The 16,939-nt window shown below is 37.2% G+C and overlaps 1 protein-coding gene across 4 annotated transcripts in view; it reads right to left on the bottom strand.

Moving 5' to 3' along the window:
* Nucleotides 1-321: 321 nt before the first annotated feature.
* The window catches only part of TEX15 (testis expressed 15, meiosis and synapsis associated), an 80,267-nt gene continuing 63,649 nt past the window's right edge, over nucleotides 322-16,939 (bottom strand). For all 4 annotated transcript variants that reach the window (XM_061404407.1, XM_061404409.1, XM_061404406.1 and 1 more), the window contains 4 exons: nucleotides 8,890-16,208; nucleotides 7,788-7,846; nucleotides 3,978-4,303; nucleotides 322-404 (listed from right to left, as the gene is read on the bottom strand). In XM_061404407.1, the coding sequence (XP_061260391.1) occupies nucleotides 367-404; nucleotides 3,978-4,303; nucleotides 7,788-7,846; nucleotides 8,890-16,208 (7,742 nt within the window). In that variant the 3' untranslated portion in view covers nucleotides 322-366. The remainder of the gene's footprint in view (nucleotides 405-3,977; nucleotides 4,304-7,787; nucleotides 7,847-8,889; nucleotides 16,209-16,939) is intronic.

Genomic DNA, 16,939 nt, shown 5'->3' on the forward strand with positions numbered 1-16,939 from the left:
CCTTATTCCATTAGCATAATCCCAAAGAGATTCTTTATATAATTGTAACAGCTCTAATAGCAACATCTCAAAAAATAAATTTCACAATATAGTTATTGGTTCTGAAGGCTAGATGAGTACTGAAAATAGCCTAGTATGCAGTTCACAAAATTAAATGGAAATTCTTTGGCATTTAGATGTCAGAGGTTGATTTCTTATTGCATTATATGATATACTATTGCATTTAAATGTTTTATCAAGTTTGTAATGTTTATAATTTCTTACTAATTGACATTTTTAAATGTTAAAAATAAAAAATACATAAGTAAAAAAATACTTGGATAAACTTGTTAAACCCCCTTTATTTTAGTAGACAGAAGACAATTCTCAACGTCCTGGCTCAAAGGGTTCTTGATGGCATGGACCTGGAAGAAAAAAAAGCATGAGGATTTGAGATGAGTTAATGATGCAGACAGACGGCATGTTTAATAGGAAAGCGGAAAGAATCCAGTTAAGTTATAGCCAAAGAAATCAGAGTTTGGACTGCACATCTGCCCTTCACTAGCCGTGGGATCCTGACAAAACTACAATATTTAATCCTCTCCAAAGAGTAGCTTCCTCATCTGTAAAAGGGCAATAACATCCCTGTATCTCTCTCATGTATCTTGTGAGAATTAAGTGGAATAAAGGATGTAACTTGTCTTGCACAAGGGCTCTCTCAGCTCTCCCTTTAGTTCCACTATGGTGCTACGTGCAAGCAGCAAGAGCAACAGCAAGGAAGTGGGCCACAGGGCTTCTCACATCTTAAGAAGGATACGGTTTGTTTTAGTGTGATGTGATCTCTATGGATTATTTTCACTCACAAAAACTAAAAGATGTGCTTACTGTCTTCTAATTGTTTTAGAGTTACTCTTTGATACGATAATAAGTGCTTCCCTGGTGGCACAGAGGTAAAGAATCTGCCTGCCAATGAAGGAAAAGCAAGAGACGCAGGTTCGATCTCTGGGTCAGGAAGATCCCTTGGAGGAGAGCATGATAACCCACTCCAGTATTCTCGCCTGGGAAATCCCATCGACAGAGGAGCCTGGTGGGCTACAGTCCATGGGGTCATAGAGAGTTGGACACGACTGAGTCCACACAGAGGCACATATTTATAAGTAAGCAATTGTTTCTTTTCCTTTTATTTTCACAATAATATAAGTGACAGAGAAGGCAATGGCACCCCACTCCAGTGTTCTTGCCTGGAGAATCCCAGGGGCGAGGGAGCCTGGTGGGCTGCCGTCTATGGGGTTGCACAGAGTCGGACATGACTGAAGCGACTTAGCAGCAATATAAGTGAAGTGAAAGTCGCTCAGTCGTGTCTGACTCTGCGACCCCATGGACTATCCATGGAATTCTCTAGGCTAGAATACTGGAGTGGGTAGCCTTTCCCTTCTCCAGGAGATCTTCCCAACCCAGAGATCAAACCCAGGTTTCCTGCATTGCAGGCAGATTCTTTACCAGCTGAGCTGCTAGGGAAGCCCAAGAGTACTGGAGTGGGTAGCCTATCCCTTCTCCAGCGGATCTTCCTGATCCAGGAATCAAACTGGGGTCTCCTGCATTCCAGGAGGATTCTTTACCAACTGAGCTATAATATAACCCAAGGAAACATGTAACCAAATATAATAATAATATAACCAAAAGGAAATCAACCCTGAACATTCATCGGAAGGACTGTTGCTGATGCTCCAATACTTTGGCCACCCAATGGGAAGAGCCAACTCATTGGAAAAGACCCCAGTGCTGGGAAAGATTGAGGGCAGGAAAAGAAGGGGATGACAGAGGATGAGATGCTTAGACAGTATCACCAATGCAACGGACATGCATTTGAGCAAACTCCAGAGATAGTGGAGGATAGAGGAATCTGGAAGGCTACAGTCCATGGGGTCACAAAGAGTTGGACACAACTTTAGCAAATGAACAAGTCAAAGTGATAACAATTAAAAATTTTGAGAAGTAAAGCTGGATTTGATTCCAGAGATAGCTTTTTTAGCATCACAATAATTATTAAGAACACAAGAAAGTTCAAACTATGAAAACCTTTATGCAGCAACTACATTAAAGATTTCCTCTTCTGACATTTCAAATGTCTTTTTTAATTCATAGGTTTGCCATGTCTACTACACTGTGTTTATCATTAAAGCAGCAACAGCAATGTATCAAACTGAGCAAAAAGGAAAAAGCATAGTCATATACCCTCCCCGCCCACTTCTTTCCCTCCTCCTTTATAGTTTTTTTTCAGGCTATGATTTAGGTGAAAACTTTCCAATCCTGTTTAAACTTACTTGGTGGAGTGGGATGGGAACGAAAGGATACAGAGATAATCACACCACCACATAACACTTTTTTTGTGTGAGAAATGCACACAAAAGGACTATGGAAATATAAGAGGAATGGTCACAGGAGAGAACAGTAAGCAGTTCACTGTGGTTTGAATATAGAGGTGGAAGTGATGGGAAATGAGGCTGTGTATGCAGGGCTGTGAAGGGCCCTGCATTCCAACCTAACCTATTTGAATTTTGTCCTATAGGTTAACGGGCACTGGTGGCAACTCCAATATACAGGTGCTGCTGTGATGAGGTTTCCTAATTAGAAACAGAACTACCCTAACTTTCCCTATTCAGACAAATGAGTGATAATCCATTCAATAAAATTTTCTCCTTTAGTTTGTAAAAGATCCCAGGATTGAGAAAGAACTTTTTAAAAAAACACAATTCAGCAATTTATTTATTTAAATTTTTAGCCATACACCATGGCATGTGGGACCTTAGTTTCCTGACCAGGGATCAAAGCCACGTCCCCTGCATTGGAAGGCAGAGTCTTAACCGTTAGACCACCAGAGAAGTCTCTCAACATGTTTACTGAACTCTCTATTTTAACAAATACAAACCCTTGATAGTGTTAATATATTTTCTTCCTTCTTTTATATTGCAGTTAATACCAAGTAGAGGCAAAAAGTCAAATCAAAGCTTCAAAGTTTTTGTCTTAATTTGCAAGTGGTATTTTTCACCTTCTATATCTGAAGACACACACAACTTACAAAACTATGATTTTCCTTGAGAAACAACTTTTCACTTTAAAAGAAAATCTTTTATTTCCCTGTTTAAGACATTAAGAGATGATTACATACAGTACCTTGTACCTCTGATGGTAGAATGCTGCTGCTGCTAAGTCACTTCAGTCGTGTCCGACTCTGTGCGCCAATAGATAATTGTAGTTTTTGCAGAACTATTAATAATTGTTTTCAAAGCTTGCTTTAACTATGGTAAATATGCCTTTCATTTTAATTAAAACTATATTCTACAAGCAGAACTGTTTCAGAAAAAAAATTTCAAGTTCCAGTGGCAATCTACCAAGTTGCTCTACCAATACACTTCAATTAACTTCCATTCACGTAGGCCACGATATTATATTAGAATACCATATATCTGATTGAAGTTCCCTTTTCTACCTTCTTTTTACTCTATTTTTTCCTCCATTTATCAAAAAATGTATGTTCACAATAGGAAACCTAGGAAATAAAGAACACTCTCCACAAACCCGAAATTTTATCACTCAGTGAGACAAGTTAAACTATTAGTGTATTTTATTTCAGTATTTCTAACCGTTTATTTACATAAGTAAATTTATATGATAGTTTTGAAAACTGTCACCAGAAATTTTTATAAACCCTTCAATGGTTGCTTCATATTTCATTAACTATAATTTACTTAACTATTATTCCTTGAAGCTGGGTTTTATTGAAGAACAGCTTAGTGATATTACTTATTTTTTCCTCTCAGTCTTGGATAACTAGGTTTCCACTGACAACATAATTCAACTGCCTGATATTTAAACAATTCTACAAGCCTTCACAGAAAAATGTTATCTCACCACTTGCTGTAAATTCCACTTACAAAAATGTACAAAGATACAAGTGAAAACTCTAGAAAGCAAGCATTAAGGCTTGTGAAACTCACCGTAAGTCCAAGGAGCTTCTAGAAGCGCATCTAAATCAGGAGAGCAAGGGTACGGAGTAGATGGTTGATGCGGAGTATACTGTGAAAAAACTGGCTGCTGAAAATTGTAGACAGGCATTTGAGGTGGGAAGTAGTCATTCACTGGCACAAAGTCATTTGCTTGTGGCTCCCCAGCAAAGTATCCAAAATATTGAGAGCACAAAAGATGAGAAGGGGTATTCTGAAAATGACTTGTAACTGCAGTCAACATCCCAGGAGGAGGTGGCTGTACTTCATAGAATGTTACTCCCTGGTATGTCTGGGGAGTGGAACTGCCATCGCTGCTGCTGTAACGATAAACACACCAAGAATAGTAAGGATGTGAAGTTTCAAATGAGCACCCAGAGAGAGTCACACTTTGGGGTATATGTAGACTGTGTAATTTCATTCAAGTATGTGGCAGCATTCTGAGCTAAGACTTTTGAATTCTGTTGTTCAGACAAAGAGTATTCTACTGTTTGATTCACATTAAGGGTGATGTTCTCAGGCTTCTACGGGTATAGTACTGAAATTCAATGTGTCCTTCATGTATTTTTCTTTTGACTCAGTTTTTGCAGGTCGTGCTTTATTTATTTGCACAACAGGAATTTTGTTCTGGATATGCATGGGTTCTGGAGAACTGGTGCATGTATAATTAATGGATGAATTTAATATTTCAATATCCTGAGGTTCAAAGTCAGTCATTTCTAAAGTGGCATGGCTATCACTCACAAAACAAAACCAGGTTCTGATGCATTCAGAGAAGCATCAGTTCCTGGTTTTATGTCTGAGGGACAGGATTTCTCTGCAGTATCTGGGGGATTTTTAAGAAATTTCTGTGGAGGCATCTCCTGGTCTTTTGAAAATGTGTCATCTATACTTTTTTGGTCAAAAACTGCCAAAGCAGAGCAAGTTTTCTTCTCACTTTTTGTTTGAGCAGCACTAAGATTTCTATTTCTTTTCTTTGTGCTACTTAAGTTCCCTTGTTGTCTGGTGAAATCTTCTGAAGTAGCAAATGAAATATTAGTTAAATCTTTTTCATCTTTTGAATCTTTCAGGTTCATTAAAGGTACTGATCTTTGAGTTTCAACTTGTTTTGGAGAGATGTGGCTTCTTTTCAGACTGCCAGATGAATCCGGTCCTACTTCATTTTCACTTTCAGAATGAGACCTCAGAGTCCTGTTACGTGTCCTGCTGCTGCTGCTGCTGCTCAGTCGCTTCAGTCGTGTCCGACTCTGTGCGACCCCGTGGACTGCAGCCTACCAGGCTTCTCCGTCCATGGGATTCTCCAGGCAAGAACACTGGAGTGGGTTGTTACGTGTCATACATACATACAAACAACTGTAAACATATAGTCACAAAATTTCAATATAAAGACACAGTTGAAAATTTTACTTGGGAGAAGAATTCTTAAGATTTCACATTTTTCTCTTTGTCTTGGCACTATACAAGAAACACTTCCCCAGTTTTACTCCCTTGATTTGAATTTAGCTACTTTTCATGTTGAAGGTGATACATTCCACATTTCAAATATTTTTCCAATACATCTGAAAATATAGAGTGCTGTCAATATTGTAATAAATTATTTTATGCTTCAGACATTTCCTGATTTTAATTTTTTTGCAGTAGTTTCTAATTCATATACCTCCAGCCTAGTGATACACAGAGCTGGTGAAACCACCAGCTGTGACTCCCTGCTCAAAGATTATCTTCTGTTTTCACAAATGACTGAGGTATTTTGTCTGTTTAAGGTCAAGAATAGGAGAAGCAGACTTCCAAAATTTCTTGCCAACTGAACATCCTTGGCATTCCTATCTAAATGAGACAGTCTCAATGAAGTCTGAAGGAAGCATTCATTATGGAATGTCCAGAACAAAAGAGTCCAATAGGTCCCCAAGGTAATTATAATTTTTGGTGTCTCAACCAATTCTTTGAATTACAAGTGGAAAAGAACAAGTTGAAAGATAAAGGTGACCATTCTTGCACAGTCAAGACAAATTCATCTTTGGCCTGGAATTTGTATATCCCACTCATGAAACTAAAAGCCCTTATTTTACTTAGTTTTTTATTTTACTTAGTTCAGCCTCCTTAGCCTCCTTAAAAGGAACTTGAATGACAACCTGCATTGTCATCAATATAATATTTGACAGTTTCCACAAAGTGCAATTTTGATTTTATCACATTTCCAATGATGTTTCAGTGACGTCTCAACCTTACAGATTGACAGTTGCCTGTATGATCTGTCCTTTTAGTGCAGTGAAAGTCACTCAGTCATGTCCGACTCTTTGTGACACCATGGATTATACAGTCCATGGAATTCTCCAGGCCAGAATACTGGAGTGGGTAGCCTTTCCCTTCTCCAGGGGATCTTCCCAACCCAAGGATCGAACCCAGGTCTCCCTCATTGCAGGTGGATTCTTTACCAGCTGAGCCACAAGAGCAGTAAAGGGGATGCTGTGGCTGCACGGGCTGGGACGTGAACCCAGGCCTTCCGCGTGGCAGGCAAGATTTCTACCACTGAACCACCCATGCATCTAAGGCACACTCTTAGAGAATGTTCTTCTAGGACAATGACACCCTATATTGACTTTATATTAGAATTCATTCCCCTGCCAAGGGAGGCAGAGTTTGATTTTTTGAATAGCAAGTACCTACTTATACTTAGTAACAAAACTGAGATGGTTACAGAACTGGTTTCTGTTATCCTTCTGATAGCCTATTCATTTTTTAAAAATTAATTATTTGGCTGTACCAGGTCTTAGTTGTGGCATGCGGGATCTAGTTCCCTGACCAGGAATCAAACCCAGGCCCCCTGGATTAGGAGCACAGGGTCTTTAGCCACTGGATCACCAGGGAAGGGCCTCTGAGAGCCTATTCATCTTAATGCCACTCCATGATTATTCACAGAGTCATCTGTGCCAGGTAGAAGATTCTAGAAATGGAGTAAATAAAAGATTGTATTTAGAGAGGCAAAACCAAACGAGACAGATGACATGCTTATCTTTTTTCGTTCCTATTATTCATTTTCCTTCATAGGATGGAAAAAAATGGGAAAAATGCAGCTTGTCATAAATTGAAAATCTTACAGAGTTGAATGAAACAAGAAATGGTCAACAAGTCCAGTGGTGCTACTTCATGTCAAAATTAGAAAAATGTAAATAATGCAGTTTGTTTTTACTAAAAATAACGAATTAAAAAAGTATTTAAAGATCTAGCATTTTGAAGTCATGTTCTTTCTGTACTGTGGTGTTAATACAATCCTTTCATGGAACAGTAGTATAATATGTGTATGTTTGACTTAAGTTCTCAGTAATATAACTTGGCAATTTGTATCTTTTAAACCAGTCTTGAAATTTGACAGGTCTGTGAAATTCACAAGTTTAAAAAACTCAATTTGATCACTTGTCCCATTCTGATGTTCTTTTTACTAAGCCAGTCATGAAGCCCCATCAATTCATTAAATAATGTCTGTCAAATATGACTTTTACTTTCTTACTCTGTAAAGCATCACTCTTTTCTAAGCTCTAGCTGCCTTATCACTCTTAACTGAACTTAGACACTCCTTACCCTTTAAATCACTGTAAAAACACCTTTCATGGGACACCCCTTTTGACGCATAATGAAACTCAAACGAAGAGACTGAAACAACCTCCCCCCTCCTTAGCACACTCTTGTCCCTGAAGTTACATGTAAACCCCAAAGAGGTAGTAAGTAAATGTTCAAGTATTGCTCCATAATACATGCTCAATTTTATTCAATTTTTCATCAAACAGGGCTGATGGCAACTCCTACCTTGCATGCTTGAATGTTGACTTTTCTCTTTTGATTTCTGTGACATGTTTCATGCTAACCTATGTTTAAAAAATACAAAAACCTACATTGTTGATGGTTTAAAGTACAATATATTTATTATTTTATTTATCAGACATCTGCAATTGCTTGTTCTGTCATCCTCTAAAAGGCACCATCTGAAACTATCTTCATTAATGATCCTCTCCTTTAAAAATCAGTGACTCTGTTGAACGTCTCATATTTGAAAAATGTTTGGAAAAATTTTGTAAAAAAGCAATTAGCAACGTTCTCTTTACCCACGTCTTACAACAAGTAGGAAGCCTACTCTGTGTTTATCTCCTTCTCAGTAAGCCAGTCACCCAGCCCCACGGTATGTAATGTCAGTCAAGTGTGGATTTTTCTTATTCTGTAAAACAGTACTTTTTTCCTAAGACCCGGTGACTTACTACTTATAACTATATTTAGAACCTCTCCCCTTTAAATCATTGAAAAAACATGAAAAAAGCACTTTGTGAAGAATAAAAACAGTTAATGTTTGTACAGTCATTACAACATTGCCAACTATTTAATAAATGCTGTATAAATTTTGTTAAACAAAATGTACTTATGTATGACAACTTCTAACTCCTTCATAATTAACTATTTTAAAATATTGCTACTGTTTCTCTGTGTGGGTGATAATGGTCAAGAACATAGACTTCACTGTCAATTTTTAATATTTATAACATTAAGTATAGCCTTGTTGTACAGAAGCTATTCAGTAAATACTTAGTCACTCACTCAATACAGCTCACTCATAATATAGACTTTCTCTTAAGCAATTATTAAAATTCACAACCTTCCAAGAAGCGTTTTCTAATAAAAAATTAATTTGTAAGTTTAAAGGTAGACATTTGTTAAGGCATCTCTCATATACACAGTCATTCATATCATTTTACAGATAATATGAATGGTTTAATCTAAAAGGTTAATTAGTAAATTCATTTTGCAAGGCAACATTTAAAGTATTCTCAATATTTAAAATTCTGTAAACTACATACTTGTTTGCTTCAACAAGTTCGCTCTCTTAGACTTACAAAACTCACTTTAAAACATTCATTACCTTTTGTTTTTTACAACTGGGAACAGCAGTATGTTTCTCTTGTTCCTGAGAGTCTCCACATTTGTCTACAGTGATAGGTCGTTTTTTAGAGGAATTTGAAACATTTTTAATTGTGTACTCTGAAACTAAAGGCACATTCCCACAGGTACTGGATTTTTTGATACTCTTCCTACATTTTATATGACTATTCGCATTTTTCTTTCTCTTTGGTTGGGAAGTCTTTCTGTTGTGCAGCATTTGGCAAAGGATAAAAGAAATGGTTAACTGAGCATTTTTAACACATATTATCTTCATATGTTCAATCGTTTTCATGACTTTCGTAATATGGACCATTTTCCCTAAATCCTTCCGAGGGGTGGCTGTTATACTTCCAAGCAGTGTGGAAAACTGACTGTAGTTGTATTCTAATTCTGTCACAGTGCTTCCATAATTTATGGATGCTATACATGGCACAAAGTTGATGTATGTGGAAATGGAATACTCCGACTTCATAAGAAGGTTTTTTATTTCTGAAAGTTCTTCAAGTTCTCTTGACAGCAAACGAACAGCATAGGAGCAGTTAACAGCTTCATTATATTTGTAGATAATATCCAGATCTTTCTTAAGCTCAGAAATAGAAGTCTCTATCACCTTCCAAAGACAATCTGTTGGATCACCTTTTAGAAATGAGAAAGAAGTCATTTTTTCTTGGCAGTGAACCAGTTCAGGAAGAAGTGACAAATCAAACCAAAGCATACTTCGAAACCTCTGCTTGTCTAGTTTCTTTGCCACTGAGTTTTTAAGAAAGTGAATTGTTTCTGAGAGCATGACAATTTCAATATAGGTTTCAGTGGCCTCAGGTTTTAAAATTACTGCCTTATGGCTGTAGTTTTTCATCATGTACAAACTATTTTCTTCGGTGATAAAAATATCATCTGTGTTTTCTTCTTGCAGCAACTGAAAAAATTTTTTTAAAATTTCTAAGTCATCAGTACATCTCAAAGTGAGTTCCTGTAATTTTTTCACATCTGCAAATTCAGCTTGATCCAGTATTTCACTAACACAACAGATATCTGGATGTGAAAGCAAAGTACCATTAAGCCTAGAGTTTTCCATGCTAATTGTTGCTTTGTTTACTACAGCATTGGACTCTCTGGAAGCAATCACTGAATTCTCCTCAAGTCCAATAGTAGAAATTTGTTCACTGCTTAAATCTTTAGACAATGTATCATATATCTTCTGCAACTTAGAAACTGCATATCGATTCATTCTAAGTACCATTTCTTTGTTCCTTTCTGAGTATTTTTTGCAGAAAGACTGTCTCTTTTCTTTCCAAACAAGACTTTTTGAAGCATCAAAAAAGATATGTTCCAGACCATAAAGAGCTATTTTAATATTTACTGCCTCATTGCTCTTGATAAAATTAACTTTTGAGGAGATCATTTCTAAGATAATCCACAGATGGTCTTGTTTTCCTGGACAGGAATCAATTTGGGGATAGTCCCCATACATACTGATCAGGCTTAATGTACTTTTCCTCAAGGTTTCTAGGTCTCCTAAATTATCTCCAAAGTTAACTCCATAGGTAAATGGCACAGAAAGAGAAAAGTCAAAGCAATCTGAACACTGCTTCATTACTGCTTCACATTCATCAATTTGTCGCTTGTATTTTAAGTATGCGTAGTATGAATTGTTTCCCCTTTTGGTTTCTTCAAACAGTTCAATTAATTGATCATGATAGCTCTGCAGCTCAGAGAAGGCATTATATTTTAATCTGCATTGAAAAGCCGGATAGAAACTGGATTGTTGCTGAAATCCACGCGGTCTGCCAAGCAGCTCGCTGTACAGTGTCTCATCATACCAGAGCAAGCTCCGGAATGTTGGTTCACCTCCCAGGAGCCTTTTTTTGTTTTCAATGAATTGAATAGTTTCCATCATCATCTGGAGTTCTACCAAGGAGTCAATAGCACACGGTTTTAATCTGTGTTTGCAGTTACACCACAGGTTTTCTTCTACCAACAGGTCTCTTGAAATCAAGATTTGTTTAAATGAACATTTTTGTCTTCTTTCAAAAGCTTCAACAAACAAAGGAAGAATATTTTGACAAACTTCACTTTCTTCCTGCAGAATCTGTACAGATGACGTTTCATCTGCCCTCCTCAAAATTTGAGTGAGCTTAACTGTAGGAGCCAAATTATTACTTTGACAATGTTTTTCTTTGAATTCATTCATTGACTTCTTCTTCAGAGGAGGAGAGACTTTGGAGGGTTCAGACTGGCCACACAGATGAGGCATACGATTCCTCCCTGTAATGCCTGGTTTGGAGTCACAGGCTACTTCTGAAGGTAATGAGGAGTCACACTGAAGGTCATGGCTAACTTTTCCCTCCTTTTTCTTTCTTTTGTTACGCTGATTAGAAGCAATGTTTCTCAAAGAGACTGCCTCAGTAGCCTTTTTAATCTTTACACGAGAATCAATCAAGTTGTTTTTCATCGTTTTCTCACTTAAGCAGGAGGAGCCTTCTAATATCTTATTCTTTTGATCTTTGTACTCAGTCTTAACACTTGATCCTTCAGTCACGTTCATGTGAACTGAATCCTTTCTTTTTTCTGCTTGTTTATCTTTCCACATTTTTCCGTCCTGAACGTCTTTCTCTGCAATACCTTCTTGGGAAGAAGAGCCCTTTACGTTATCTTTTACGACCAGAAAACTATCACCGGGAAATACTTTCTTCCTCTCACTGTCTTTACTTTCTTCGGTTTCTGATGTGACAGTCACCTCAGAATTCTCAACATTTGTTTCATCCCCATCGACATGAACGCATTTACTTGAAGAGCAATATTCTGTCTTTTGAAGTTCGTTTCCACCACATCCTTGCAGACAGTGTGGTGCAATGGTAGACATTGCTGGGAAATCTACAGCAGTAATGCTCTGTTTAGCCATGGAAGACTTTGAAGATTCTCCCTCACTGTCTGTCGCTGGAGCGGCTGATAACAATTGAGGAATATGAGTTTGACTTAATGGATCCATAAGGAAGTTTCCTGTAATAATTCCTGGTTTGGAGATCTCCTTAAGAGTTGTCCATTTTTCTATGGGAAAATTTACCTCCAGGTTTCCTTTATAACCAGATAAAATAAGGTTATTTGGTTTGTAGATATCATTGTTGAAAAAATGCTTCACCTTTGATTCTAAGACGGAAATAACTATGTCAGTTTCCACTTTTGGGTGGGCTATACAAGTTGCATCATAATTTTGGTCCACACTAAAACTTATGTTGTTTTCTTCTATGCAACTTAAAGACATCAAATTCCTTTTACTTATTATTTCTTTAGCCTCAGAATTGTTTACTTTTGTTGTATACTGATTATCATCAAGTGCTGAATGGTTCTCAAGTTTTTCATATTTACTAATGTTAGATGAAAACTCTCTATCAGTTTCATTTTCTTTTTTAGTGAGTTTCTCATCTGGGCAGTCTGGGGAAAAGAGACATCCAGTTTTTCTAGAAAAGGGCTGAAGTTCTGATGATTTGGGATTTCTCACACTGCTGTTAGTATAAGCTGACTGACTTGTACTTTGAGACATGGAGCACAGGGCCAACTGTGATTCTGGACACACTTCATCACAATATTCTCTCATGTGAATTGTTGTGTGACTACTGGAGACACCGGACACATTTTCAGAAAGGCACTCTGTGAGTCTCTCTCTATTTGCTTTATAAAAGTTGTACTTTGATACATGAGTTAATGATTTATCAACTTCAAATCCCAAAGCTCTATTCTCTCCAGGTATATTGTATTTTCTTTTTGACAGAAAATGTTTAGTGGAATAATACCCTCTTTCAGACACAGAACTATAACCTTGAAGGTCACAACTTTCCCAGAAACTGTTGCATATTACTGCATATGCTCTTGGTAAAGGGCCCCCTCCGTTTTCTCCCACTTCAGTTATCAGCTGCAAAGACATGTAAACTCTTCTGTGAGCATCTTTTAAGTGTAGAATGGCTCTGTCAAGTTTTCTGGAAAGACATTGGCTTTTGCACAAAGATGCTTCTCTATTTAGAATATCCAGGACACTCCCAATGTGTTTTTCTGACTGTGAAAAGATTTTAATTCGTTCTTGGGATAACGAAAAAAAACATTCCAATGAGTCTTGACTTGTTAGCTTCCTCCTCTTCTCACAAATTTCGTGATGTCTTAAATTTTTATCTGGTATGTTCTGGTCCCTGAAAGGTGTACAGGGCTTTCTCTTGCCAATTCTTGATTCTGTCTCCTTCTTACTTCTAGTATCAGCACCACTGGTTTTTGACTCTGTCAGGGAACATCTGTTTTCCTTGTTTACTGTTGTGACATCAGAAGGTTCAGTTAGCAAAGGTCTGTTTTGTTTTTCAGACATGTGATTCACATGCATATTATGACTCAAGTCCAAAGAAAGTGAGGTTTCAGATTTACTTGCTAGTCCAGATTCTTGCCTTATATTACCAAATTCACTTTCAGAGGGATGATATGAATTTTTAGCAGAACACTGAGAATGAATTTCAAATTCTAGAACTTCTTCCTCCTCATTTATTTCTGATTTTGTGGCTTCAGTTACATATTTGCAGAAATCATCTTTCGATGCAAGGGACTCAACAGTAGGACTGAATCCTTTCACAAATGTATTAGTAATCGTAACTTGCAGATCAGGAAGTAAAATTGGTTGGACGAGCTCTGGTTCATAATTTTGTGTAGAGGAAGAAGCACAACTGTGTTCCTCAGAGCAATGCTGGTCCTGATTCTCACCTCTTGTGGTGCTTTTCAAAACTTCCATCTCCCCATTACTGCTTCCCAACAGACCTTCCCAATCGATGCGAGACTTTAGAGCCTCATAGGAGTCCTCGAATTCTTCATAAAGTACATTTCCATGGCTATAAGCATCCTGTGGAATACTCACAGGAAAAGCATCATCACTCTCTTCTGATCCTACTTCAGTCTCATTATCCAATTTGAAGCTTTGAAGAACTGAGTTGGCACTTACTGTTTGATAAAATGAGTTGTGGAATCGATTTTTATCTGTATTTATTTCAGAAGCAGAAACCTCAAGTTTGCTTAACAAACCAAAATCAGAACAAGTTTCTTTAAACTGGCCTCTTTGGTGATCTTCAGGATTTGTGCATACCACAGGCATTGCAGCATCGGCTATCTCAACTGCAGCACGTGAGGCTACATGTACCGAAGAACTTGCAATTTGAAGAAATGCTGTGGAAGTCAAATGCTCTCCAGTCCTTTCAGTATGCTGAATATCTTTTTCTTTTATGGCGGTAATGCGATCTTCATTTTCTAATGATGTAGACTCAGGGCATATATGTTTTTTTCCAGTAGTTAACTTAAAAGCAGTAGAAAATTCTTCAGAACTCAGAATTTCAATGCTATTGTCATCTTTATTCACCCTCCTTTCACCTATGTTGGTAAAAAATTTTGTTTTGTGTGTCTGAAAACTCTGCTTCTCATCTCCATATATATTCCCTATGTTGTTTTCTACAGATGAAGCAATGTTCTCCATTTCAGCCTCATTCTGGCTTTCTTTATCATTATCACTTTGTTCTCTGAAATCAGTATTCCGGTGCACATCATTGTTCAACTGTGCAGTACAGAACCGAGTATGATGCTGACCTTTATTGTTAAATAGAGGAGTTTCTTTGCAGTCTCTTTGAATGTTTTCTAGGGACACTGGATCATATTCATTTCTCCTTTGAACACATATATGTTCTCTAGCTATGCTGCAATTTGCATCATGAGCTGTTTTAATATCATGACATGAAGTAACAGCTGGCAGTTGTGTGGTCTGGGGAATGTCTTCTGCTTCCTGGAAAGCATCAGCTGTAATGTTAACACAGTTTTGATCTGGTTTTTCCAATTTCAGCTCCATTAGTTTTTGAGAAATGGCAAAATCTGTATGAGTGTTATCTTTATACTCTAGAGAGTTTTTAGGACGCTTCTGTGGAAGTCTCTCTACTCTTGGAGTAAGATTGTTTTGTATTTCCAATGCTAGGTGACCTAGCTCATACTTCTCTTCTGTGGTAAATGGCAAAGATTTTGGTTTTTCTAACCCTTGAGTAATTAATATTTGATCACAATTTTCCTGCAAATAATCAAGACTCTCATCCTCTTTGTTGTCTTGGTTCAAAGAAATGTAATTACCTATTCTTTCATTAGTAAAAGAACGATCATTTCCTTTCCACAAACGTTGCTTTCCTTCATGTTTGGCATTGTCTTCCGGCTTGGTGAAGTTCCTTATCTTCCCAGTATTCTGAACGTACTCATGTATGCTTTCTTTACTTTGGAGTGGAAAAAGTGTAGACATTTGGTGACCAGTCTCATATACAGTTTTAAAATTAGAAAACTGTGATTCTGGAGAGATGGGACCACTGTACTTGTCTGTACAAATATTCACTGATTCATAAGAGTCATGTGACTCACTGCTTTCGTCAGTTAAAAATGGGATGGTGTCTCTCTGCTGGGATCTCTGAGCTTTTTCTTCCTCGTGTTTTTGGATTTCAACTTCTGAAACTACATTTGACAAAAACATTGGGAAGGAAAAATCATCCTGGTTCTCACATTGTCCTGCCATGGTAATTGTATTGGGAGCTGTATAATCAGAGGTCTTAGAGCCCAGGTTGTGAGCCTGGGTTTGTGAATCATCCAAAGAAATTCTGAAGCAAGAGGCATCCAAACAATTAGTAACAGTCTGATCACCAGGCACGCCTTCAGATGTGGAGGCAGGATCAGTTGGCATAGATGACAAGTTTATTTCTGAATTAACAAAATCTAAACTCTTCTCAAATGGCAACATCTCACTTAAACCTGTAACAGTATTATGTTTTCCCATGCTTTCTTCTCTCTTCATCAGTCTTGGGTCTTTGATGAGTTTTGAAGTGATTACTGTGCTTGAGTCAGTATTGTTATGAAGGGGAAAAGCAGCAGCAAGACTACTTAAAATAGCTTTAAGATATGTCAGATTTAGGAGGTCACCATTATTAACACTTTCTCCGGTATTACTGGGAATAAATGAATAGCCTGAATCACATGCAAGTAATTGAGAAGTGTCTCTGCATTCTGCTGAATTGTACTCCATATGTCCACTGCATGTTTCAAGTACAGAAATGTTTCCATTTTGCGTATTTCCATAGCAATTAGAAATATCTGAGTTGGAAGGATTTATCTCTGAATTTGATGCATCGCATAAACAGTTTTCCTGAACAAATGGATCTATAGGTTTCCTGAAATGCTCAAAGATGACAGTAGCATCTTTTCCTTTTCCAATTCTTTTGGCCACTGTACAGTTATTCAGAGAGCATGTTCTTTCTGTGGAAATAATAAGAAAGTAAGGAAAAGTAGGAAGAAAAAGTATTCCTACAGGCAACTCTATTAATGCAAGTAAACCATGTCATGAGTGGCACTGACTAAAAAGTCTATCAAATAATCTAATGATGATTAAAGTATGTTCTCAGCAGAAAAAGCAAGAAGAGAAGAGGATGAGTAACTGACCAATAAATGATGTAGCATGAAATTCTGTCTTTTAGGCCCCTTACCAACATGTCTTTGCCATAAAAATTTGAATTCTGACAAACACTAAGAAATAGAAAAATTAAACAGGAATTAAAAACATACTTTTATCAGAGACTAGGTCTTTCTTCTCTTAGTTTCCTACAAGCAGATATTCTATAACAGAGTCTATATATGATTAGGTCAAATTATCTCCCTGTATCTACTGTTACCTTGCTTCATTTCCCTCTACCACAGGAGAACAAAAACAGAAAGGAAAGGGGAATTAGGTGAAGAAATGGGGGTGGGTGGAAGATCAAAAAGTTTGCACAAAATCCTTCCTAGAAGCCAAAGCAAACCACTACCCCTGCTCCACTATGAAATAAATATTCTGGCAAATAATATATGTAAATAAAAACCTGGAAAATAGAAGCAAATTTTCTTTAAATTTTATAGAGATTATTCCTAAAACTTCATAAAGAATTTCACAGAATAACAAAGGAACTTATAAAAATGCATAATGAGCAAGTAAAATGTTCACAAAGCATTCA

This window comes from Bos javanicus, chromosome 27 (genome assembly GCF_032452875.1).
Source record: "Bos javanicus breed banteng chromosome 27, ARS-OSU_banteng_1.0, whole genome shotgun sequence".
NCBI lineage: Eukaryota > Metazoa > Chordata > Mammalia > Artiodactyla > Bovidae > Bos > Bos javanicus.